This window comes from Hirundo rustica, chromosome 8, assembly GCF_015227805.2.
Source record: "Hirundo rustica isolate bHirRus1 chromosome 8, bHirRus1.pri.v3, whole genome shotgun sequence".
NCBI classification, from domain to species: Eukaryota; Metazoa; Chordata; class Aves; order Passeriformes; family Hirundinidae; genus Hirundo; species Hirundo rustica.
In genome coordinates this window covers 24,831,061-24,857,941 of record NC_053457.1, presented here as the reverse complement: position 1 = coordinate 24,857,941, position 26,881 = coordinate 24,831,061, and the positions used below count along the sequence as shown (strand labels likewise).

The following is a 26,881-nucleotide window of genomic DNA, read 5'->3' as shown; positions in this document are numbered from 1 at the left end:
AATAAATACAAGAGCTCAGACGGCATTTAGATAGAGTCAGTTTTCTGACTAAGCTCAATTTAACAAAGGTTCTCCAACGTAAGACATAGAATGGTAATTTACTGGCTTTAGACTGCATAGATTTTGTTCTATCCCTCTGAGTAAGCAGTTACAGCTCCACATAAAATCTTAGCTAGTAGGACAACATCTTCTCAACTGACTCTATGCATAGCCTACAGTGAAATCATTGCTAAGAAAACAGAAAATTCTTCCCAATCCTTTCTTTGGAGGAACAAGGCAAGGCTTTTATTGCTAGGGCTGGATGTCACTAATTTGCAGAAAAACTATTAGAAACATGGAAATCAATTCTGAAATGCTTACAGTTTCATGATGGAGTCATTCTAGAAATGATCACTGGTAATGCTGCTATAATTATATCTTTCATTAATTTTTTAAATACGCAGTAACTTACAAATGTGGTATACACTGTCTGGATAACCTTGTACAGGAGTTCTTTGAAAGGCTTTTTACATTTATACAGTGCTCTCTTCACAAATTTTATTGCTTTTGCCTTATCACTCCTTGTATTGTTGATAGTTGTGCTTTTTACGTAATTCAATACTGCTCATTCCAGCCAGGTCAACAGAATGAATTGAGGGTCACAAGATAACAACTCACCTGCCTCTGGTCCACACATTCAATCCCTGTCCCTGCTCATGGTATGAGAAAGAGACTTCCTCAAGTTCTCTATAAGTTCCATCCATGTGGATCTATCCCTTCTGGCAGTTTCAGATGAGCTGCCCAGGCATTAAAATGTACATTCTCATGCCTAAATCAAGTTTTCTTCTATCATTTCTGAAATAAACTGGTAGGACATCACATGGAGCAAGCAAGCACTGAAGATGCCTGCACTTGGCTGGTCTGGATGAAGATGGAAGGTTTTCCCTTCACCAGTCCTCCCAGCTCCTTCGCGTGTAACACCCTGCTGGCCTCGGATGTGCCCAGAACTGAGACAGAGCACCGGAGATGCCAAGGAAGGAAGAAGCTGATAAAGAAATCTTCACTACACCTAACATCTATTTCTGAAGCACTTTTCCTTCGTTGGACATCAACAAGGTGAGAGACATGAAAAGTTTGGGTGTTTTTTTTTTTTCCTTCTCTCATCGTACCTTAGGGACCTCTGAAGCCAGATTTTAAAAAGATTAGGCCCCACAGAATAGACTGTAAGCATTTTTAATATCTAAATATAAAATAAAATAAAATAATATAATATACTTAGTAGACAGCATCTTTTGAGATAAACTACAGAAGCAGATGGATGGATCATCAGAAAAGCAAAGCCAGAACTACAGTCAGAGAGCCAAACATATATTTTAATTGATAATACTGAGAGAAAAGCTAATTGCAGTAGCATAATAAATAGACTGTTTCATTTAGAAAAGCCTGAAACCAACTTTGATTTTTATTTCCTTTTATTGCAAAAGAAAAATTCTTTCAGAGGAAGTGTCTTAGCAAGGAAAAAATCCCCAATAGTAAAATCACCCAAATTAGTAAATACTTCAGCTGACCTGAATCTGTGCTTTTGTTTAGAGAATGTAGAAAGTAAGAAAGTCAAGTAAGATCACCATCTGATTGCAGTTAAAATCCCTCTTTATTTACATCTGTGCATCTAACAGGAAGTGCTAAAGGTAGACATTTAATGGGTAAACCCAAGAAGTGCTATGAAGCACCATCTGGAAGAATCACCTCCTGGCAGGAAAACAAGCATGTGTTGGTTTGGGTTTTGGTTTGGTTATTTTTATTTTTCTAGTCCTTGGAGAGGAAGCTCGTCTCTCACTGAAACCAGAAGGAGCCCCAGATCTGGAGCAGAGAGTAGGTAATTCACCACCACTGAGGGGGCTCATTCTCCTTCTGATGTCCAGCAGAGAAGCACGTGTTGCTACTGCTGCAGTCTTAACAGATATCCTCTCATTCATAACTGCCTTGATTTGTTTGGGATTTTTTTCCCCACAAGCTAGGCTACCCTGGTCCCACATTTCCTGGGAAATGGTGAGCCTATGCTAGAATTGCTGGCTCAGTGAACACTTACAGAACATCTTAGCACATAGATGTACCTCCTTAACTTGTTGATATTTATGCCTTTGAGTCAATGGAAGAAAATTATGACAATTTCACACAAAGAAGAGGTCCTATTACAAAATCTGGATCTGAATCCATCTCTGTGTAAGGAAGTAGCAGTAAAGTGAGACAAACTCCTGTGTGCAGGCTGAGCTGTCTGGCTCAAAACCACAGGAGCAACAATGGAACAGTTGCAAGTAGCACTGGTGAGACCAAATTTTGCGAATAGATGAACTATTTCTCCATGAATTAAACATAAATCATTACTTTAGAGAAAACCAAACGGGCTTTGTAATCTCCCAATTTTTTTTTTTTTTTTTTTTTTAATTAGGATTTAGATGGAATTAGCATTAAAGGAGGTCACTAGCTACAAGGAAATTGGATAGAAAGGGACTTAGACAAGGAAGTAGAAATTAATTGAAAGATACACAAATCAGCAATTAGGGAGAGTGGGAGAGGGAGAGTTAAACTGTCTCAAGCCTGGCAAGATGATGCAGGGAATAAGAGACTGGAAACAAAGGAAACATAAAAAATGAAAGATGACACTGGAAAGGCAGGCAATTTGCAACAAAAAACACTGTCTAATTTTTTCCCTAAACAATGAATATGGTTTCTAAGAGCTGCTTTGGAGCTTTTAATTCAGTTGCTTCTGGCTGATCTGTCAGCTAGGAAAAGTAGCCTGAGGGCAATGGGTGATGACTCAGGGCTGCTGTACCTCTGTCTGTGGACCAAAATAAAGTAAGAAAAATAGCTGCTTTTTTTTTCTAGAAAGAAGAGATGCATTTTCTTCCAAATAAAATACACCATCCATTTGGATCTAGATTTTCAGACAGTGCAAATTAGTTTAATTTAGACAATCTAAATAGACCATCTCAGATATTAGACCTTCCACTGATACTATTCAGAAGGAGAAAAAAACAACAGAAGTGGAACTATCAAAAATGCACCAACACCAGACAGCAGCCTACATGAGGACAAATTTGTTCGAGAAAATCTTGGTCTGTATTCTATTTCCCAAGGAGAAGGGTCACACAAGAATTTCAGAATTTCTCCTGCAGATTAAATCTGAGGGATGTGGTTAATTTCCACTGAAACTGAATGTCATAACATCGAGGTTGCCCACAAGAAAGAAATTCAAAGTGTTGGCCGCCAGCAATCCATATTGAACTGGTCATGAAAAGCCGCACCACTGCCAGATTTCAGGTCAGGAGTGAGAGAGGAGATGGGGTTGGCAAAGAACTTCCGCGAATATAGATCAAAACCAAAACCTTGCCATAAAAATCCTACAGTAAAAATCATGGCAGATCCTTTCCCTCAGCTTTGGAAAACAGTCTTGGTATTATTCATCAGTTCAATGGGCACTTCCTTTACGGTACTAGCAGAAGAGGAAAACCACTGCAAATGACATGGCACAGCATGATCTTTCAGTTAGCAAGTAATGCCAAGTGCAATTAGTAAGTAATCTGCAGAACGTGTAATTACAATTCCTACAGTTTGGACTCAATTTCCCCTTTAGCTGCGCAAACACTGAATAAGGAAATGGGGGGAGAGGGATGTTTTTGTTATTATTTTTTCAAATAGAAAGTGCTATCAAAATAAGAACTTCCTGAATGACAAACCAAACCTTTTGAAATTTGGTCTCTAAAAAATTTATTACCAATGTTCTCAAACCACTTTACATGACAATTGCTTCAAAAGAAATCCCAGCAACATGAAAGAGAGTATGAGACACCTAGGAAGGGGGATGGGAGGGTATATTAATTTTTAATGCTGTTTTTCAGAAGGGTTCTTTCTATTCTTCGAAGCACTCACGAAAGACTACCAGTTTCTGACAGCTTTGAAACCTGAAGATGCTGCCACTCTCTTCTAGAAAAGATACTGGCAGGTATCAGCAATCTGAGTATTTCATCCCCTCATGGGTCTGTGGTCTCAGCAGAGGCAAGTGCTGCTGCTCTGCCAGAAGCCAGATGACACAACACATTCGGCCATTTCAATTTCACATCCTATGAATCAGCAGATTTCCAGCCAGAAATGTCCAATACAAATGTGGAAGCCATTCCTTAGAATATGTAAGCTCCAAATGCATGTGACAGGTGAAGCACAGCGACGAGCTTTGCCTGGATATCAGAGAAGAAGGCTCAGAGGAGGCTCTGGAGAGCTGCTTTCCAACACTCATTCAGTTCAGTGATAAAAAATCTGTCAGAGTGAACTCTGCAGCCAACCCAACACGGAGCCTTAAAGCTCCCAGAAAAGCTGGCGTACTGTGCCATGTTTTTCCTTGTGCAGGATCAGGGAGAGACTGAGCTGGAAAGGTGCTAATGCAATGTAGTTTCTCAGTCCCCTGAGGGCTGGTAGGATCAGAGCACCAGAATATTTCACGTCTTGCTTTCACAGAAAGGTGAAAGACTCAGGAATGCATCTGTGCACAGCATCCTGCCCCTTCCTGTGCACCCTTCATCAGGCCTGAGTGCTTCATACAGTCCAGCCCACCTGCAGGCAGGAGGACAGCACAGGGCCAAGATCCATCTGTCCTTAGCAGCACAGGAAACATGGCACATGAGCCTCTAGATGAGAATATCTGGACTGTATTGCCATCAGGCAAAACTTATCCTTTTATCTAGAGAAAAGAAAGCATATATTAACCTGCTGCTCATTCTGGCTCCTTCTGCAAGGGCTTCTTTCTTTTATTTACTTCAGCGAATTCCAGTCTCGAGTGAACACACTTTTCCCTAGTCCTCCTCCTTGCATATGCTCACCCCGCCATCCCCCTTGTCTGAACATTATAGACACGGCTGAGCATCTCCCTCCCCCAAAGAAATGGGAAAATCTGCACAGTGGGATACCCATCTGGGATTCTGGAGACCTGCATTACTGCCAAGCTCTCCCAGTGACAGCCTGCTGAGTGACTGACCATGGGCACGTCCTTTGTTCTCCCTCTACTTCCCTACCGGCAAAATACACCTAATGATGTTGACTATTTTAGCATAATATTTATCTACCATCCATAAATAGCACTTGACTCCAATGACAGTAATGTGCGCTCCAGAAAGTCAAAGACAGACAATATGTGCCACAGAGCACAATGCCTTCTCCTCGTGCTATGGCTTCTGCCGGGAATCTTCCAAGTACGTGGTGCGACTGCTGGGAACTGTCTGGGGTCACAGACATCCTTTTCCTAAAGCCAAATAAATCACACGATGCTGTCTGAGAAAGATTACTCTAAGTAGATGTTCTCATCACCTGATTTGTCTTTCAGGTGCTACAGAAAGACCTCAGCTCACACTGCAAGTATTAACAGCACAATCAATATTGTGACTCTCATGGACTGTTTAGGTGAATTCATGCAGAGATCCAAAGGCTAAAAAACAGACTACTCCTCTGGCAGAGAGGGAGATGGGAGGAGGAAGTGACGCTGATTAATCTCGGGGTCGTTAATAATGTTTTTAAGTCTTGCAAACAAAGATAACGATATGAGTAATCACCTCTCTTACTCCAGGGTACAAACTGATCATCTGCTGGGGTAAAATGGGAATTCCTATAACACACATTTTCTTGTCCATTGTGAAGTCACTTGATGTCATTAGCAGATTGATCATTTTCTCACAAAGTCCAAGCTATTCATTACTTCCAGAAAGTTTTTAAATTAGATCAGATGATACACAAATGCAGCTCACTATGGCAAATGCCAATATCCTCTCTATCCTTTTGGTTTCCTTTCTTAATAATTGTATTTGGAATTTTTGTTCTCAGATTAAGTTCCAAATTATACTTCTTTTTTTCCTATGCACAGTCATTATTTTCACAGATTCACTTTCATTTCATGGATTCTGTTATGAAGTGTCCTTATATCAGTTTGTGCACTGCAGTTTGCACAGTCCCCTGAGTGAGGACAGAGAAACTGAACTCACAAGGACACATCAGAACCTTGCAGGAAAATCCATAGCCAATAACAATGCCAGCTGCACCACAAGCAGATATTACAATAAACAGAAGAAGAAAGGAAAACTGAAAAGTGAGATAAAACCACAGTAGGGACAACAATTAAAATCTAACAGTCTTTTCTAGTATCTAACGCAATTTGGATAAACCAGGCTTTGAAATCTCTCTCTGATCTCTGCAGTTTTGGTAGCCCTGAGGGAAGGCACAGCATGGATGGACAGCCTTGGTTCCCAGAGGAAGTAAAGTTAAATAAGAACAGAGTTCAGAATCTTTCAGCACAACAGCTCCCTTTCTCATTTTCTGCACTGGAAGCTGCAAGTTGGACTTGTCTTCCTAGACAACTCTGGTGAAATCTTTCTTCCAGACTCTCTCTATGCCAAATTTCTGTGTGGCTCAGCAGTAAAGTTGTAGAAGATCTATGTTTTTTTCAGACATCTTCTTCCTCTTCCCTTACAGAATGAAGTGAAAAGAGGACAGATTAAGGTCAGGAAGTTTAAAGGCACCTGTGGGCCATGGGAAGAGAGGAACACTCTTTTCTTCATGCACGCTGTGCAAGAGCCTCAATTCCTTCTACGTAAAACAACCTCATGGTGCTTTGCCATCCACTCCCATTGTCTCTCATTTGCAGCTGGCTGTGGAGGGCAAAGCCTGGCCCCAGGGGGAGAACACAATCTCTCCGACCCCATCCCAGAGAAGGCACTATTTCTTATCACTGGTTCCACCTTAATTTTTCTCAGTACACCCACTCAGACCCATGGCTGCCTGCTCCTAGGCAAAGGGGCAGAATGCTTCAAGGACACTGTCCCTGCTTGTAATTTTCTTTCCTGTGTTAGCTTTTAAATGTAACAGCAAGACTTGAGCAAAAGGCAGCGGATGTTGCCTTGCTTGAAGAGAAAAGATGATAATCACCTTATCAGAAAAAGACAGGAAAATGACTCCTGGCTCCCATGGACCTTTGAACTCAGTGGGAGCTCGGACCTGGGAGCTGTTGCCCTTTTCTCACACTGTTTGCTGAATCTCTGCTGAGTGTGAATCAGAATGTCTCCACATTGCCTTTTATACCTTTATCTGCTTTGCTGATGTCTTCCACATGCCAATCAGTTCTTAAGAATAAGAGTAATTATAAGAGTAAATCCTGGCCACAGGATAAGGTGACTGCTAAATTTTTTTTCAAAGTATTTAGAAGTCAAACCCTCAAAAATAGGAAAACTCAAGAAGAGTTAGAAATACCAAGAAAACCATGTTTGGCAAAGAAAGGTCCTTATTTGTAAATCTCTATAAATGTGAGAAGTATCTAAGGTAATAATATTTTTAGTATAATTTAGTATAATGTATATATTTTTAGTATTCTCTGCTTGCCACTGTTGGAACATGGAACTGAAATAGAGGAACTTCTGATCTGTCATAGTGTGGCCTGCGCTCTTAATTCTTTCTTTCTCACCTCAAACCTCCCCTGGCACCCATCTCAACTTTTCCAACATCTCTCAATTACTTATTCATTCTTCCTCACTCTTCTGCCACCCAGTGATGGATCGCCAGTAATTTTATGGGTCTCCTGGAAAGAAAAAGTTATTCCCATTTCATCTCTGGTAAAGCTGCATGGCCACATAAACAAGAAGGTGTTAGAAAGGACCAGGACTCGTACCCTACTCATTTACAACCAGGAACATTTTCTAACACACGTAGCTAAGGGCAGCAGTCACACCAATGTTGACAGAACAACTTTCAGCTCACTGAAAATATTAATGCTCAATTATGCATACACACACATATAGAGATCATTAAGTTCAGATACGTAGAACTACATAGAAATTTATATACACATGTGGGTGTGTCTACATAAATATTTATTTATCAGTACAGAGAAACTTAATGATCCCCATCTGTAAATGAGTGTCTGCACACATACACACATAATGAGTCCACTAAAATGATGCAGGGCTGTGAAGCAAGAAGGTTGTCTCTTTTAATATAGGTTTGGAGAGATGCTTAGCAAAGAAGATGAAGTGGCAGGGGTAATAAGTATGAGTCAGAGCAGGAACAACATAAAACCCTTCTCTGGACCCAGGAAAACATCTCACCTCTGATTTGAATGGTACAAACTAGTTTGGATATATCACAATCGACTAGAAGGGGAATACAGTGTGATCTCTTTCCCCTGCTGGACAACCTCAGACAAGTAACACGCTGTGCCCATGGCTTATCAATCCAGAAATGTTAGATCTGACCCATCAGAACATGACATCATTAAAATGTATACTAGTTAACAGTGAGGAGTACAGCACAGAACTCAGAAACCTGTAGATTTCAAAGAGGCTAGTGCACTCCAAGCATTCATCTGAGAACACGTCTAACATCTAACATGTCTAACCCACCACCCTCATTCTCTTAGATGGGCCTGTGTGTTCCACAGTTGCATTCCCCACAGCTGCACCAAGAACTGCAATGTGCTTTGGTACAAAGATCTACACTAAAGGAGATGAACTGAGCCTCTTGACAGATGAGAGAAGTGTCAAAAGCAACAACAAAAGGAACTGCAGAAAATGATCAGCCAGGACTGCAAGAAGGACAGTGGATTTACTCTTGTTAGACAGCAGTTCAAGGCAGACCAGCTCACGCAATCTCATGATACTTCTGTGTGTATCACAAAACAGTGTTCTTAACAGAGCCCACCCAGATTGTAAGGAAATAATTAATTCTTGCAGCATTATAGCCAGACAAAATTACAAAATCTTAGAATAATTTAGAACAGACCTCTGCAAGACATCTTGTACAACACCCCTCTAAAAGCAGCTCCCAATTCTGAGTACTCTTAGATATTCAGAATCATATAAAGCTCCTTCATGTAAATTACTGATGTTACCATACTGACAAGTTTTTAGGACTGTTTAGGACAAGAATACACCGTACAAAGCACAGAGGATTCAAAAAGCTTAGGATACTCATACAATAAAGACAGATATGGAAAAAGCTCACTTAATAGCTATGAAGTGGTACAAAATTGCGTGCTGCTTTCTACAGCTCAGAGAACCTCTCACAGCATGTGGCACAAAATGAAGGCTCGGAAAGTCATTCTACTGATATATTGATTTTAATAAAATAGTATTATGAAAATATTGTTCGTAATACAATATTTTAATAATAGTTGGAGTAGAATGACTATGTAATACCCATTCCCCTCAGAATATTATTGTTTTTAAATAGGTGAACACAGACCACTTTGATGCAAATCTTTGGAAGAAGTCTTTTCCAACAGGAATCAGCTGAGACCGCTAGATCAAGTATTCTGCATTTCCCAGGAAGAGACACAAACTCTTAAAAGCCACTAACCTACCCAGTTTGGCAGTACACAAATACAACCACAGCCTGGGTCTCTCTGCCTCAGCTCTGCTTCAAATCTTAGAGCTCCCACTGACCCCTTGATCAGTCTGTGCTGCAAACCCCAAACTGCTGTGCTCTTCTCAACAGCTACTTGAAATCTTTGGGATTTCTGCCCACAAACATGAATTCCGTGTACCTCTAAACCACCGTGTGTAAATCTTGGTTCAGAGGGTGGCAAGTAGCAATAGAAAGGCATTGATTTCTTCTCAGCCAAAGCTTACACAAGCTCAGCATCACCCTAAGCTGCCCTTATAGATGAGTTCACTAAAATTCTCATCAAGAGAAACATTTAAGTGTTCTGTATAGAAATGGTTTGCATACAGCTTTATAAATGGGCTCTTTCCTCCTCAGTTCCTTTCATGCTGTGGATAGAGATTTCTCTAAACATTCATTGCAAGTGTCATATGAAATTTCTTTGTATGGCTTTTACAGACTATTGAGAATGGTTTTAGAAACTGCTAATGATGACAGTAATAATAAAGACAATAACAATAGCAATGGCAATAATAATGGCAATATGCCTAAAATATTTAAAAAGAAAAAGTTCACAACGGACCTAATACACAATATGAGATAACTCACTTCCCATATTTTCCACCAGAAGACTACAGAGATATAAATAACAATAATCTTAGATTTATAATGCATTTTTCATCTCAAAAGAAAACTGCATTTATTTATAAAGCAAATGGTCTAAATCCACAGCTAGTTGCAACTGATTAGCTCCATTGATTTCAATGAAGGTGCTGACGTGCAGATTTATGTGAGTTCAGATCTATCTCTCCGCACGTGTGTGTGCATGTGTCTGCAGGTGTGTGCAGTTGCAAAGTGACACATATTGCATGAAGAATTTCACAGAAAAACACCATATTAAACACAGAAAGTTACACATTATCATTGCATTTGCAGAAAAACGCACAGAGTGAAGAGAATTGCAGGTTCTAATCTTTAGCTGGGAATTGGCATATTTCCCAACAGGATGCTCACAGCAGTATTCTGAAAAGGCTCACAGGTATATCATGCGCTGTTGAGTCTTGCTCTTTACAAAAACAGGGCCACGCTTGCAGATAGCAAGGCAAGGGATACACAGATGTATTCTTCTACAAAACAAGGACCTTGCTTTTTTGGGAAAAAAAAAAAAAAAAAAAAAAAAAAAAAGGCGCACCAAGGCATTCTTTTGGAATAAAGGAAAAGTAAGCAATGCTACCAGAACTGACACCACCTCTACTCCAATAAAATCTCAGTAGCTGTCTGCGACAGACACAGAGGCTGCCTTGTTTTGCTCCAGCGCTGTTTGGGAATAAAGCACAGGAGGGCTGCTGTGTAAAGCACAACCATAATTACTTGGCCTGTCCTTCCTAAGTTTATCACAGGAGATATGGATGTGCTATACAGGAGATGGCTATTCTTTCCTGAGCCCCCCAAGGCTACAGCACCAAAACCTTTCTTCTGCCATGGCACCGATGGCACAGAGGCCACCTCAGCTGCAAGAAAGGAGCTCAGCTCAACTTCTAGTACAGACACATGGTCACTTCTGTTTGTGTAAAGCTGATGTAGAGCTGGTATTGAAAGGCATAAAAACACAAATAAATCAAATTAGTAGCAGAAATGTCTAAGACGCACAACACTGTCCAAATTTCCTCAGAAACTGATGATATTCAGTTTCACACTACCTGTGACACCAGCAATGAGCTCCACCTATGTGTTTATGCCATATAACTACACAGATAGACTGAAGCCTAGAAGAAAATAAACTCGACCTGAATCTCTTTTCTCTTGCAAGCAGTGAAAATGTGCAGGAACTTCAAGTGCAGATGCAGAAAAGCAGGAAAAGCAGACTGATTGCAAGATGAAGTTTATAATCGATCTCCTGCCCCTGAACTGGAGTGGTGCAACAGTGTCTGATGAGATTAACCAAAGGCACTTCTTCACGCCACTCTAGGTATGCTTCACAGGTGTGCCTCAGTCTAAGGCATCTTAGCCACCTTGCTTCCTGATGTTCTGCAGAAAGCTGTTTCAGCCAGTTCAAAGATGCACAGGTAAGAAGGCATTTCTGAAACCAATGAAGGCATTGCATCTTGTCCTTGCTTTGCTCAGAATCCCAGAGCACAGTGCTCTGATCTGTTTTGTGCAAGAGGTCAGATGAGTACTTTAACCTGCCTTTGAACTTAAAAATTTCCCTTTCCTAGCCTGTTTTTGGGCCAACATCACTCTCCTGGTTCCACCAGCCTTACCCAGTGCTTCAGCACTCCTGGGAGGAGGAAGGTCCCGGTACCATCAGTGCCAGCCCAGGCTCTTCCTTCCATGAGATGGGTGAACCATAGCATACTACACCCCAGAACAGAAAGGTTATTCTGAGCTCAGCTCTGCATATGCACAACACTTCCAGCTTGGACTAAAACTGGATGTACAGCCCACAATGCAAGCAACAAGGTTGGGGGACATTCATACCCACCAGCAATCTCAAAAGACAGTCATGTTGCACAACTGGAGCAAGCACAGAACTGGCATGAGGTGCAACCATACAGATCTCTGACTCCTGAAGAGCACTGCAGTCCCTGGGCCATCAGATCCAAGGAATGCAATCTCAGCCGTGATTATGAGAAAGGACCTCTGGTTGTCACTAGGTGCAACCTGACCAAGGCTACACCACTCTCCAGAGAAGTAGATCTATCTACTACTCTATATGAACTCTCAAGTTACAGCTTGGGACCATTTCTCCTTGCTGTAGCCCCTATCACTGCTGGAAAGAGCTTGGCTGCATCATCTATTTGCCACATGATGCAAGAACAGGTCAGCCAGGCCTGCGACCACCAGCAAAACCCACAAAAAAGCACCATGCCTTCACTAAACACTGCATGTGTAGCTACACAATGCTGCAGTGCACATCATGAGGTTACCATGCACTTGGGGCTCTCTATGCACCCTTCTGCCAGCACAATTTAAAACAGGAGCTGCTATACTTACGTCATTATTTGGGTCTCTATGCCAGGGTCTACAAGGGATCCATCCACAAAAAGTGGTGTTGATGTGAAACTGTATTTAGTCCAGGATCTTCCCTCATCAAAACTCACCCTGGGATAGAAGCAGACAACATTTATACACATAAAAAGACTTACTGTAGAGCAACTGCAGCAATTAAATGTTGGCTAAGGTCTGCAAGCTCCAGCAGCTGAATTTACCAAGTACCAATCAAGCATCAATCTTTGCCATTTCCCAGCCCACTAAATTAATGTTCTCTATGTATTTTGAAAGATCAAAGCTTTAGAAAGCATAAACACTGGCAATAAGGACATGGATATACTTTATATTTTATACTTTATGCAGCTGTACATCAGACCTCAAGGGATCAAGAGGCTTTGCCAAGACCTGTTTCTAGGTCTGGAATAGCACCTGGCATGAGGCACCACTCAGAGCATAAGCAACCCTGGCCTGAATGCACGAAAATTTCTTTCACCACCACAGGACATTTTGACCCATCCACGTTTCAATGCAATATGGCATTAGCTACAATCTCTCTAGCCCTATGAGTACTTAAAAGCAAATCTGGTTTATTTGTAGGTGTGTTGAATGTGTGCACACAGACATCGGAACATCTGAATCTCTCTGTGAGGCACTTGGTGGACACTGAATCCCCCAGCTCCAAGCAGGTAGGACACCATCTGACACATCACCAAAGGCCACTGTAGTGTGTATTATAAACATGGGTTACACCAACCTCAGATCTCTGGTGTGGAAAGCCAAAACTGGCAGTCACCATTCCCTAACTCTCTGCCCCTCATGTCACTTACCAAGACACCTTCACCTGACTCAGAATGCACCTGTGCAAGAATGGGAAGCTGACTTTACACCTAAGACAGAACTCTGGGAGAACAACAGCACACAGAAAGAATATCTGCCCTAAATCTATTAAAATGTATGTATCTTCCCATACACCTGTGCATTTGTATGCGTTCTGCTTGCATGCTTATCTCTCCAAATAGCATTTCAACTTCAGGGGAACAGCATGCTTCATTAGCTTAGCTAAAGTTCTCTCAGCTTTTCAATTATCCGCCCCTCTTTTCTCCAGCATGAAACTTACTGTACAATGTCTCAGCCTGAGAACTAATAGATTTACATGTACTCTTTAATCTATTCCACTCCTGTCATAAAACAGGTGCCTACTGAAGCAATATGAAGCAAATTCCAAAGCCCCTAAGGGTACAATTTTGAAGGAAACCTGTTGGAGCTTATTGATAACAGATCTAAATCACTACTCATTTAATAGAGTGGGTGGGGCACTCATAGAACTGCACACTCCATTTCAGGAGACTTATTGTAAAAGGAGAGTATCTGAAATGAACCTCTGCAAACAAAGGTGAACTGAGCTGTCGGCTCCTATGAAAAGTTGCCCTGTGACCAAATCTTTCCCAATATGCAAGTACAGGCCCTTATAGTAACGTGCTTTTTATGTCTTCACAATTAAGGACACAACTAAAACACTTACACCTGGCTTGAATAGGGTAACAAATGGTTAATACGTGACTTGCAGCTTTGTCTGTAAGGAGCTTACCTTCCACTCTTCCAGAGCTCAACTTGCTGCGGTCTGATGCACCCAATTCTAGTGACACCCACCCTTGGCTAACACACACTTCTCATTCCTTGACCCACCCTTAGCTTGGTCTGAAGACTGGCACATAGTACAGATGTCCTCTTTCCTGAGAGCATCTTAATTATAGCCATGACAACCGAGTTACCCACAGAGACTTCCAGTCACACTACAACCCATTTGCACCACAGACTGGAGTCGTTAGGAGTCTGCCCTGATACTGCTCTCCTCTGTATGTCCAGTTATGGAGCCAATACATCCCATGGTTAACAGTGCACTATCACACCATGGCAGGCATTTCTTTACTTCAGGTGCCAAAGAAATATGCTCAAATGCAATATATTCAAATTTTTATAGAAATCTATGTTGCAGTCATCCCAGAGATATCTGTTGGGGCAGAAACATAAAGTCCAGAAGATTTTCATATTGAAAAAGTAGCTGTTAATGTTCTCAAAGTACATCTCTGGAACATGAGCTTGTAAATGGATGAAGTCAACTTGTCTTGAGATGTCCAGATTCGGAATAACTGCAATTTCACTGGAGGATTTTGTACAATAATGACCCAGGTAGAGGAGACCTTAACACCTCATCACTGCTGCCAAACACCATTGCTTTCCTTTTCTGTTTGACTGAAGACCACATTTTCTGTTCTGCATGCAAAGTAATAGACATGCTTAGCACCATCAAGCTGAGAGACAACCCAGTATTGTACACAGGAACACATTTTTTCTCTGAAAGCTATTTATAACTAATTCACTTCTAAACAACATTAGAAGCTGTGTAGGTCAGTCCATTAGACATGTCCCTCTTTCAATCAAGCCCTGAGACTGAAGGTGGTGCTAACACACATATTTTCTGTAAACAGTTCTGAATTTCAGAATGTTTAACAGGTGCAGAGGGGCAAGAGTTAAGAAAAGGATAATTTTGAGTGGCACCTTTAGTACTTAGACTGTTAAAACACATTTATAGCAAAACATTGTCTTCAACTGAGAAATCATTTTGCTCTATTTCACCTTGAACTCTAATCAGTCACCACCACAGTATGTCTGGAAATTGATAGTCAAATACGGGAGAAGTTAGCAACATATCTCTGTTGTCCTTATCTACATCTGCTGCCCTTTCCTCTCCCTCCCTTTATCTGTTTTACCAGATTAATGTTAAATTCTGTGAACAAAATGTAGAAATGAGAGATACATCCTTCTCAGAAATACCTGAAGCCCAAAGGATGACTTAGTATATGTGTGTCTGTAGGAAAGAAACCCACCTGGAGGCTCAAAGTACTTTACAAGTGCAAAGAGTAATTGATACATGTAGGTGATTATGTATGGAACCATTATATTTATAAAAGGGTACAATAATCATTATATTCATCAATAAAACCAAAATGGTGGTAAATCATAGATAAGGAAGACTTCATCTGCTCACTTTAGAGACACTGGCACTCTCTCAAAGTAACAAGTTTTCTTACCACATGTGCCGGATGGGCACTGACGTGTGTTTCATGGCCACTAGCGCTCCTCCCCAGTCCAGAAACCAAACGTTGTATTCCTCCTCAAAGATCTGCAAGCAAACGAAATACGGCGTGAGTGCCCCACTCCACTGGGAAGTGAACAGTCAGAAGAAGAACAGCCAAAGGCTCCCTGCTTTCCTTTGCTGCACAAAACATACCTGTCTCCAGGAATTGCCACCATCAGAAGAGATGAACACGCCAACATCCGTGTAGGAAAGTTCAGAGCCAATATTGCCTGCAACACAAGTGTCAGACATTCTCCTATGGATGAACACACTAATGAAAATGTTAATTAAATTTCTGACATCTAATGCTGGAAAATTAGAAATTTAAGTAGGCTGACACTCTCCTGTTACCATCACGGAATTCAACTAACCACATTACTCTGTCAATGCTGTTTCAAAAAAGTTCTGGCTCTGGGAGGCAGCGCAACTCAAGAAGGGTGTTTTCATCAGTGCTCAGGATATAGGAAATCTTAGAAAGCCATACTGTCCATCTACCTATTTTTCCTCCCTGACACCAGCAAGAGTCACCAACTGTTTCAGTTGAGGCTGTAAGGAAAAACTGAGGTGGGCAACCATACAGAAAGTCAGTCTATAGGGACATCCAGGTTCAAGAGGATAAATCTACTGTTTCAGTTCAAAGGTCTTGTTAGCCCAGTATCCTATCATGAGTGGAAGTCCTCAGGAATTAGATGCTGATTTAAAGGTGGCACTGTAAGTTCTGTATCACCATATTTTAAACACCAAAATGGAAACTGAATTTTCAAACAGGGGTTTACAGATGGAGGCAAGGAAAGGGAGCAAAAAGGCAAGAATTTTGTTATTATCACTTTGTTCTGTCTTTCTGTGCAAAGCTGTTTCATCATTTCCTTCATTCTCTTCCTCTAGTTTCAGCTGCATGCATTCAAACCTCACTAAATGGAACTCCTGAACAAGTCAAGAGGATTTAGCAGCTGTACAATTAGATAATAAAACAAAATTCTTCCATTTGCAGGAATCTAACCCCTGTCCTATACCAAGTGTCCAAGTTTCCAGTCATTGCTGGAAATGTCTCACTGTAAATAAAGTGTTTAAGCAGCCCATACTTGTGAGAAAATAATTGCAAAGCTTATCCTTGAATGTATTCAGTAGCATGGTGAGATGCTCCTGCTGTTGTGAAACTGGTTAGTGGAAACAGATATGGATATTCCCAACAGGTAAGGTTTTTTCACCTACAAAGCAGTAAGGCAGAAATTATATTCTGCCTTTTAAAGGTTAATTGTTAGACTGGGAAAGCATTCATCCCATGCACTGGCAGCCTGAAAAGAACCTAATTTACCAACAATTTAGATCAATGCCTAGAATCTCACTGTCCTGCTGCCTCTATTTGCTCCCTAAAAGGTTAAAAAAAAAGCTTTTGTAATTACAGCATCATGAGTAGGGTTTGTTCCTAAGCATCCATCTAGCAAGTGCAACCTGCCAGGCGTGATGACTCCACTTGGCTAGGCATGGGGATATCTGGAGGTTTAAACCAAATTATCTCACTTCATTTGGTCTGGATCAGTGAACTGGAAATCACATGGTGTCCTCCCTTGTTGAAATATAAATGTCATGAAGGGAAACCATCTCAGGATCTGCCTTAGTCTGGCAAACACACTGAAGCACAGAAGGACATGAGAATGAAAATGGTTGGAAGAAATAGTGTAAATTCATGCAGACAATATGCTAACATCCCACACTTGCAGGCCCCTGCTACGCTGAACAGGACCAAGGAGATAAACTGAGCCTTAGAAAGAACAGCTAAGCTATTCAGACATATTTGTGTGTATGTAAGAGCCTCCATTTGAAAAGACAGAACTGCCTCCATGGCTCAGAGGCCAGCTGTCAGTAGCACCAGCTACTCAGGAAGCACTTTGTTAGCCCAACAGCTCCCACGGAGCTGAGGGTGGCTGGTAGCCCCATCCATCCTGCAGATTAATTACAGTGGCTCAGCCACTGGCACCATGAATTATTGTAGTGGGCTGTCATTTAAACAATTGCACTATTTTGCAGAACAGCCCACAGTACCAATGGCCCATGCAGTGTTGATTAAATGCTGCTGGTCTTGCAGCAGTGTAGAGTTAAAAGTAGGTGCCATGCACAAGACAGCTTTGGTTTGTCACCTGACAGACTTTGTGACAACTCTGTGCTTGCTGCTCAGCAGATGGGACATACTGACACCTCCCAGGAGTGTAGTCCCTGGGTACTATTCTCCTTCATGCCACCTGCAGCAAAGAGGTAGACGTGTCCATCGGTGGTTGTAACATGAGAGGAGCTAGTAATGCTCTGGGTAATGGTACCTTGAAAATGTGGGCTTAGATCTACAAATGGGTTATTGTAGAGCAACAAATACCTAACACCTTTTTTGAACTTGGGGCCACACGCCTTCTCCTAGCCCACAGCAAACAGGAGTTGACATGAATTGGTTCAGCACTTGCTCAAACAGTGATGAAAGGTTTTACACCAGTGGGAAAGGCCTCATACTCTCAGGCTCCCAGGGAGATACGGGTGAGTGGTGAGAAGCATTTATGTTCTTACCTGTTGCCACCAGCAGCCCAGGAGCTGTCTCTTTGCTGGAAATGCTCCCAGAAGTATAGGGATTCTCTGAGAGTTGAAGGCGCAAGTGCAATGAGCAAAAGGGCTGATGACAGAAAACAAACAAAAGGCAGAAGCTTAAATATTCAGCAAGTTAAATATCAGACGAACCCTTGGTGACTGTGCACAGATGCTCTGATACTTTGGAAAATGACCCCTTTGCTCTCAGCACACATAGGTCGTATGTTCATTTGATGGATAAGCAGGAACTCTGCACTAGAAACAAGCATGTCTGTCCTTGTTATAACAACAATCTGACTTAGAGCACTTTTCCCCAGAAACTTTCCTATTCTGACTTGAAATCTATTAAATACATCAAGAAAGATGGTCAGAATTTTCCCTTAAAATCTACAAAGCTATAGATAAAGAAATTTACTGAATTCATTTAACACACAGAAGATCAAGAGAAAAAACACAGGGGGAGTTTCATTAACCTAGTGGCTACAATAAGCAGCTCTGAAGGAGTCAATTGTGCCTTGGAAAAAATCTGCCACTCACCAGCTGGCAAAGTACAGGATCCCCTCTTAGATCAGTGTCTGGCGCCTGTAGCAAACGCCAGTCTCTGCCCTTGTTGTAGGTGATGAAAGTCTTGATCTGGTCATCTACCTTCCTGTTAGCCAGGAATATGCCTTTGATGCCTGCTACCTAGGAAAAAGGGAGAGGGGTGAAAAAAATACATTGAAAGAACAGGCTAAAAGCAACATCCATCTGAGCATTCTCAGGAGTGGAAGGTCTCTGTAAAAGCAGTGAAGGCATCTCAATCAAATCCTAGAACACCAAATGGCCCTAAGGGTATATCTTGATGATGGTTGCAAAGCTGAAAAGTCTTGTGTGGTTTCTCTCTTTGGAAGAAAAAGACAAGGATGGCCACAGAGCAAATCCCTAGGAAACAGCCCACTTTTGGATTTCATTGAGTTCTTGTAGGTAGGCTGATGATGGGCTTGAAGGTGCAGTGTGCACCAGGGTCACACATTGAGCTCTGTGAGCTTGTGGATGTGGTCTGCCTCACGGCCTCCACAGACTGTCAAAACAGGGGAGACAGAAGATCTCTTCAGAAGCAGTGTGGGACTCTTTGGTGTACCAGGAAAAAAATCAGCACAAAAGATGTGAATCCTGAACATGCTGCTACGCTGATGTTTTGCAAACTTGATTTCTTCGCTTTCCTTCCACATCCAAATTCTGACAAATCAAGCCAGTTGTTTCAAATGTTTTGATTTTTATCAGCAGAACCCATTCCAGCAGAATATGGTCCTGTCAAAACATCCTCAGGATTTCACGTTGAGTCTGGTCTCTCTTGCACAGCTGTGAAAGCGAGACAGGAAGAAGAAATTTGCTGCAAATCTGCAACTTCCTGGCAACTGTCAGGATGCAAATCCTTCTACTCCAAAGCCCCTGGAGTGATACTACTCTTTAAATGATTCTGTAAAAATCTATTAGCATTTAACAGTGAAAAGTCAATGATGTACCACTGGGGACTACATAGGTTTGCCCAGGAATGTGAGACAATGCATCTTGATTTTAGCTGGTTCCTCACAGCAAATAAATATACTTTTCAGAGGCAGGAAAATATATTTAACCTGGTGAAAAAAACCCATAAAACCTGTCCTCCATACTAATCAATGTGTTATTTGTGAATTTTCCCTTATTGACTTAAACTACCTGGATTTTTATAAACAAATTGATTATGTTGTTAAATGAACATTATTCTGGCTGGGGGGAAAAAAAAAAAAAAAAAAAGTATAGTCCTGACTTCTGCATGCAGCTGCAAGAACATTTCTCTGTGTAACAGTAGAAATCAGCCTGCAACCATTTTAATTAGTAATACAGATTAGTTGTTTGGTGCTGGCAAACCACTAAGCCCTGGATCTCAGCAGATCTTCCATCCAACAAGTAATAACACACCAAAAACAGAATGCTCTGAAGAAATCAGGAAATGGAACTGCTCTGAATGCCCTGCTGCTGGCCAAGGCTGACAGGCCTGGAAGAAGCATGAGAATGGAAGATAGTCTGGGGTAGAAGTTATCCATCTGTCATCTCTGGGCAAGTGGCACCTACAAATTCTTGATTAAAGTTCACAAACTGTTCAGTGCTCATGAAGGTGCAGTCCAGATTCCCTGCCTGTGAGCAGGTGTCTCTAGATGCCCAAGGAGAAAAAAAGGGTATGTTTTGTCTCTCTATGGATATCTGCATTAGGATGAGAAGGATAATGGGTTTTCCCTTCTGGAAATGACACACAGCTAACCAGTCGTTGACTTGAACCCAACCAGTTGTTGCACCTATAGCAGAATAACTGCATCTATTCCCACGTGAGTCAACTCAGCATCAAATCCTGGAAATGCTTCAGGGCTGATCCCAAAAGTAATGAAAATCCTGAGAGGCTGGTGAGAGGTCAATACTCGGTTGGACTAGCAGGCCAATACTGCTCTTTGCAGGGTGACTTTTACTACATACCTCATAAAGGTCAATGACGATATTCCCCTCCAGCCCTCGGCTGCTTTTCACGTTTTCCAAGGCCAGGGTGAAGTAGACCCCTCGGGTATCCGAGATGTACAGGTTATAGGTATCATTCTGATTCCACTCTTGAACAGCTGCAAAAACCTGATTCTCATCTGTGCTGATAATATGCATGTCCTGTTAAAAGAAGACAAAAGGCCTGTTACTGAGGATCTCTGTATTTCCTTGCCCTTCGGGACATGTAGTAATTACCATGAATTATGAAAGAATGGAGATGGAGCATGAATTATAGGTATGTTTAACAACTTTCTGTTAGAGCAAGCCAATAAATTACCAGCATTGTGACTTTTCTGCATTTCACTTTTTAAATAATCACCAGCTGGGTGAAGGGTTTTTGCTTTCTTCATTTTTGGTACCTTTAAGGAATTTCATACAGTTTCATTTTTTATTTATAAATTTGAAAGTCAGTTTTATTACTCGTGGAAGATTCACAGCCTTGGAGCCTGGAGTCTTCACAGTCACTAAGCATCATATGGCACCAGCCTAAAAGCAGTGATAACTTTCATTCACATGCTGAAATTATGGGATTGTGCTTCCAACTGGCAAGTGATGGTTTCAAAAATCCTTGGAATTCACATTTATTTAAAGGTGAGGTATAGGTGACTATCAGTTTGAGCTATTGCTGATAGTGACTTTTTAATAACACACTTTCCTATTGAGAGTTTATCTGAGATCAATTGTCCCACAGTATATGGGCTATCAAATAATCCAACCACCAACCTTCACTGGATTTCTGCTTCTGACCAAGATACAAAAAGCCGAACAAGGCCTTCCCCATTTAGTTTTAGTATCAAAGGCATTTGACAGTGCATTTTCTCAGCATTATTTTAAAACTGGTTCATGGAAATTACTTTCAGGGTAGTGATGAGTGTTGAAGCACCTCATCCTGGCTACCCTTGTTGAACAAACTGACACAGGTTGAGCTAGAAGCAAAATGACAGTGGTTATATGAGACCCCATTTATCTATTTGCATCTGTTTAAACTTTCTACGGAGTGCCAAGAGGCCTTGATTAATTCCTTGTACTGTTTCTACATCAAGAAATCATAATTCTGGAAGTCTCCCAAAGGATGGAGTGACCTGATTTCAGGAAAAAATATCTGGAGGAAGATCAGCTCAATATCCTCGTCCTGCCTAGGAGGCATCTTAATCTTTTGTGTGAGGTATCTAGATGAAAAGTTGGGATTGATTAAATGGGGCTATCTCTAATAGACCTAACATATCCTATCAGCATGAGATGGGGAGAAAAACCATTTGAGGGCCTAATTCTATCCCAGTGAGTACGATCAGTGGGAGATTTGCCATTTCCCTCAATGAAGGAAGACTAAATCAGGAAGTTTGTTCTTGCCCAGTAGCTATAATTCCTTAAAGATTAAGGAGGTATTATACCAATTACAACAGTGTGAAAATAAAGCAAAATGCCCAATGACTTCAATCTGTTTATACCAGTTGCAGTGGAAATATTGCATTACCCTGGTGCCAACCTCACATACGTACTACTCCAGCAGAGTTCATTAATCTGCACATGACAGAGAGTTTTTACTGTACAGCAAAAATATTCTAGTGACTAAGGGCAGCATAAACAAGCCTCCTTTACGTGGCTCAAAGACTTTTCCATGACACCTAACCTTAAAGTAATTCTGATTTTTAAATTACAAAAGTACCCCTGATTTTATAGCATGCACCAATTCTATATCAGGGACACCAACAAATCTGTAATATAACAGGTCACTTTCCTAGTCCTGGTGGCCACAATATTTTTCATATAAAGACACCATTTGCCTTCTTAGCCCACCTCAGGAACTGCTGGTTCCTGTTCAGCTGCTGTCAACAAACACCCCCAGGTCCTTTTACACAGAGCAAATTTCCAGCCACCCTGTTCCCAGCCTGTAGCCCTGTGTGGGGCTGTTGTGATCCAAGTGAAGGACCTGGCACTTAACCTTATGGAACCTCCCATGTCTGGCTACCCAAGATATTCCATGTCTGTATTCACAAATGATAGACTCACCTTAGGGAGGGAGTATTTGGGTAATTTAATCTGTGCAAAAGGCTCCCGTCTGTATGACACATAGTAAGTTGCTCTTCCACCAGTTGTCACCTATGGAAACACCAAAGAAAGCGAGTGATGATCCTTCTGAGACTCTGTGATGACACCTCTAAAAGTGCTTGACTAACTTTTTTTCAAGTATCTTTTCTGTGACAGTCACAGTTGTCCCTAAAGACATCTGGGTAACTCCAAAGAAATAACAAACTTGAGAGGGATGGAGAATTATTTAAGTTGTGCTATTGAACTTTCCATTTTGTCTCTTATGATTCAAATCCAGTGTGATTTTAACATCTCAGGAAGAAAAGTGCTGAGTGGGAGGAAAAGGAGGATCTGGTGTCATCACATGGTCCAGCTCAATTACCTTGGGCAAGTAATTTAAAGTCTCTGTGCTTCTGTTCTTCCCCTGTAAGTAGGAGATAATCCCTATTTTCTCTGCTGCTTCTCAGCCTTGTCTGCACCGTAAGTCCCTTGAGGCCAGGATTCTCTTCCAACAACCTTTTACAGTGACTAACAGCAGAGATCCACACTAGCACCATTTAATTCTAACTGTAAATGTGCTCTTGGAAAGCTGGAGCTAAGCTCTTAGATGCCCTTTGTCACTATGAAACTGGTTTCTCTGAAATTATACTCTCTGGGAATGGATGTGCGTGGGAGGAACTGATAGACATCCAAATCTGCAGTTTTATGGACTGAATGAACTAAAGCCTGTACAGAAATGCCATGCTTCAATGAGATCTAGCAGAGATAATTTGTAAAATATGGGATCTAAAACCTGTCAAGAGTCACTTACTCTTGCTGTAGGTGTTCTTTCTGGCACCATCTCAGACCTGGCTAAAACAAGGCTGACATCAGTGAATTTCTTACATTCTGCTGGTTTGGCAGTCTCGCAGGTCTTAAGATAAAACAATGCACAAAGCACTTGTCTATTGTATGGAGTATCACTTGCTGGCTTCTTAAGTTTCCAATACAGCTAAGAGAAAGGTCCTAGATGCTCTCCTAGATATACTTCCTTTATCTGACAGTGATATTTGAGAATGGGCTTACATAGAATATTGCTACAGTATCAATTGTATTCTCAGCAATGATATCACCTCTAGATAGTGACTTTCTTCCCTGGAGAAACTGTCATTCAAAGGACACATTATTATTGGTCATGAAATTTGATATCTAATCACCTCAAGGTTTTTCCATTGACAGTTTGAAAATCTGGAAAGAAAGGAAGGTTTAGAAGTAGAAGTAGACAATCTTCTATACTGACTTCCCCTTCAGATTTTTGCCCATTTTTACTTGTAGTTTCATCATGCATTTGGCATCCTCAAGAGAAAAAACAAAAATAAAAATAAACCCTATTATAGCACACATGGCATAAGGTCATAAGAATGACCTGTATCACAGCAAGTAAACTCTATACAGATAATATTTAGCTAAAGCCAAGGGTAAACACAAACATGAAAATCTAAAGCAACTTGTCTACGGATACAGAACAAGCCAGTAGAAGAGACAGGGAGAAAACAGCAGTCTTTGGACTCTCACTTCATGGAAAGTTCACTGTGGACTGGCACAGCAGTGAGAATTTCAGGGTCCTGCTCTGAGCTGTGAGGATCACAGAATCACACAATGGTCTGGGTTGGGACCTTAAAGATGATCCAGTTCTTCCCCATATCTAATCTAATTCTACCCTCTTTCAGTTCAATTCCTCCTTGTCCTGACACTCCATGCCCTTGTCCAAAGTCCCTCTCCAGCTCTCTTGCAGCCACTTTAGGTACAGGAGGGTGCCCTAATGTCTGCCCTCTCTTCTGCAGGCTGAATAAGGTCAGTGAATGCTACTTTTGAAAGATATATTTCCCATCTAATACTTCCACATCAAAATAAAATTTTTACAGGAGAGAACAGACTGTGCAGTTGATTCATACTGAGTCCAGCTCAAAGGCAAAAATTCATGTTTGCAGTAATTTTATCTCTCTCAGCTTTACAAGCATTGCTCAAATGATCCCCCACTTCTGGGTCATATTGTCTAAATATCACAGGGAATATTTAAATATCCCCTCTCCTCTTTTAATATTTATTGCCTCCATTAGAAAACCCAAATTCTCAATTCTCACATGAACAGAATATGTCCAGTGACTACTCAGTAACGACCCTGCATTCAATATCCACTTCTGATGGGCTGAGATAAGATTTTCAACTTGTAGATGAGGACATGAATATTTACATTGTAAATGCTGTGATGACCAGTTAAGATTGAGAGCAGTTCAAGAATCTTCCAGTTAATCCAGTGAACATAGAGTGACAAAAATATCAAGGAGTGATCAAATTCCACTTTCTGTGCCACAACAGGATCTGCGGTAAGTCTGCCACACTCAAAAGATTTTACACCATTTTTTTTACTTTATCCTACTGAGAACTGGTACCTGGAGGGGGCTTGTTTGTATTTATTGTTTGTTTGTCTGTTTTTCAAATGCAGAAAGTTAGGATTAAAACACTGTTAAAGTTCAGTGTGCAATAGTTAAACTCCTTTTCAGACTTCCACCTGGACTAGGTCACCTTGACTAGGGTTTAGAAATAGAAATCTTGAGGTTTGTAATCTTCCTGAGCCAGTTAATATGAAGCCACCCACAATTCTGTTGGCAGGAGTTGTGTAAGCTTTTCCCAGCCAGGATCTCATCTTTGCATGATTTAGATGCACAGTTATAACAGTTCCAAAAAAATGATCAAGCCTCCAATAAAGTTTTGGCAAGCACCATGGTACAGAATGAATTTTGGAAGGCCCAACTTAATTTATTTTGATGAACTTTTTCTTTTCCTATGAGCAAATGCTCCAACACAGTAAATCCCAGAGATTATGGCAGTGTTTTGCCCTCCAATGCCTCCTTTCAGTTCACATTTGATGAATGTCACCCAATTATTTGCTGTGAGCTCATCTGTCATGCTCAGTACAGAATTAGCTGGGTTTGTCTTTCTCTTCCTCCATTGCTAATGACTGGATCATTAATCTGTTTTTCTGGATTTCTACTTTATGTGTTTAATTTGGCTTCTGGCCAGTGGAAATGATTCCTGTGGACAAATGTGTTTGTCATTAAACACATCTGTCTTTCCTAACCTGTGTTTTTTCCTCCCTCCACTCATGAGCTACTACTTTTCTTTAATATTTCCACATTCAAGACAAAAGTCTCATCTAACTTATATCAGCTGGCACTTAAGATGAGAAACATGAGAAATTTCTCTTTGAAACCTCTGAAAGTCTGAGTATATTGGCTCACTCCCCCTCTCGACCTGTAATGAGACAGAGTGCATCAAACATAGAAGAAAACAAATAAGTTCACAAGACTGCAGAAAATTGCATAACATTTGTCATGGAATCTATTTATCTCCATAATATTTGTGACATGTCTAGGAACACATAAAGCCATTTCTCATGTTATATGATTGAATATGATCATTTAAGAGCAAGTTTTGTGGCCTTTTTTTTTTTTTTTTTTTTAATTGAAGTTCATCCTAGTCCAAACATCTGTGTTATCTAAATGAGTTTGGAAGGCAAGGAGAATGAGTTAAGACGCCCCAGACTGTAAAGAAGGCCTAGATGATATGAGGAACTGTAGATCACAGTGTATAAGGCTTCTTTATCATCTTCCTGGCTGGCTGATGCTGGGACTCATAATTTCCAATGTAAGTCAGATATTGATGGAACAAACATGAAATCAGTAAATCTCAGAAAAGCCCCTGGGCTAAGGAGGGCCCCATCTGCCTCCTGCTGCTCAAAGAATTTGCAGGAAAGTGACCAAAAAGCTCACAGAACCAGATTTTACCCTTCCTGTTAATAGTAAGTTCTTAATATATGGTTGATGTTATCTTCAATAAACACCTCACTTGTTTTCTGAGGTGATTCCTCTGCTTTCCAGTAGCACCAAATGAGTTGGTAGGAGTCAAAAGAGTTGGTAGGAGTCAAAAGTTCAGCAGTACTCTATCAGTGTTGTAGCAGCATCCTGGATCTGTGTTCTCCAACTCCATAGGGAGCCCAGGCATCCCTCCACATTGCTTTAACTTTAGGCTCCCTTTCTCCTTCTTGTGACCATAAAATCCCCCCAACCAAATGGTGTATTAAAGCACAAGTTCAGCAGGCAGGCTGCTGCACTGACACCCTTACCAAGGGATTTGGGGGTTCTTCAGAGTTTGTGAGTATGAGGATTGAAA

General features: G+C 41.1%; 1 protein-coding gene across 4 annotated transcripts in view; it reads right to left on the bottom strand.

The window, feature by feature from the left end:
* SORCS3 (sortilin related VPS10 domain containing receptor 3) overlaps positions 1–26,881 on the bottom strand; it is a 275,376-nt gene that overhangs the window by 42,068 nt on the left and 206,427 nt on the right. For all 4 annotated transcript variants that reach the window (XM_040071470.2, XM_040071471.2, XM_040071473.2 and 1 more), the window contains 7 exons: positions 22,652–22,741; positions 20,582–20,761; positions 18,629–18,775; positions 18,074–18,176; positions 15,674–15,750; positions 15,474–15,565; positions 12,385–12,492 (listed from right to left, as the gene is read on the bottom strand). In XM_040071470.2, the coding sequence (XP_039927404.1) occupies positions 12,385–12,492; positions 15,474–15,565; positions 15,674–15,750; positions 18,074–18,176; positions 18,629–18,775; positions 20,582–20,761; positions 22,652–22,741 (797 nt within the window). The remainder of the gene's footprint in view (positions 1–12,384; positions 12,493–15,473; positions 15,566–15,673; positions 15,751–18,073; positions 18,177–18,628; positions 18,776–20,581; positions 20,762–22,651; positions 22,742–26,881) is intronic.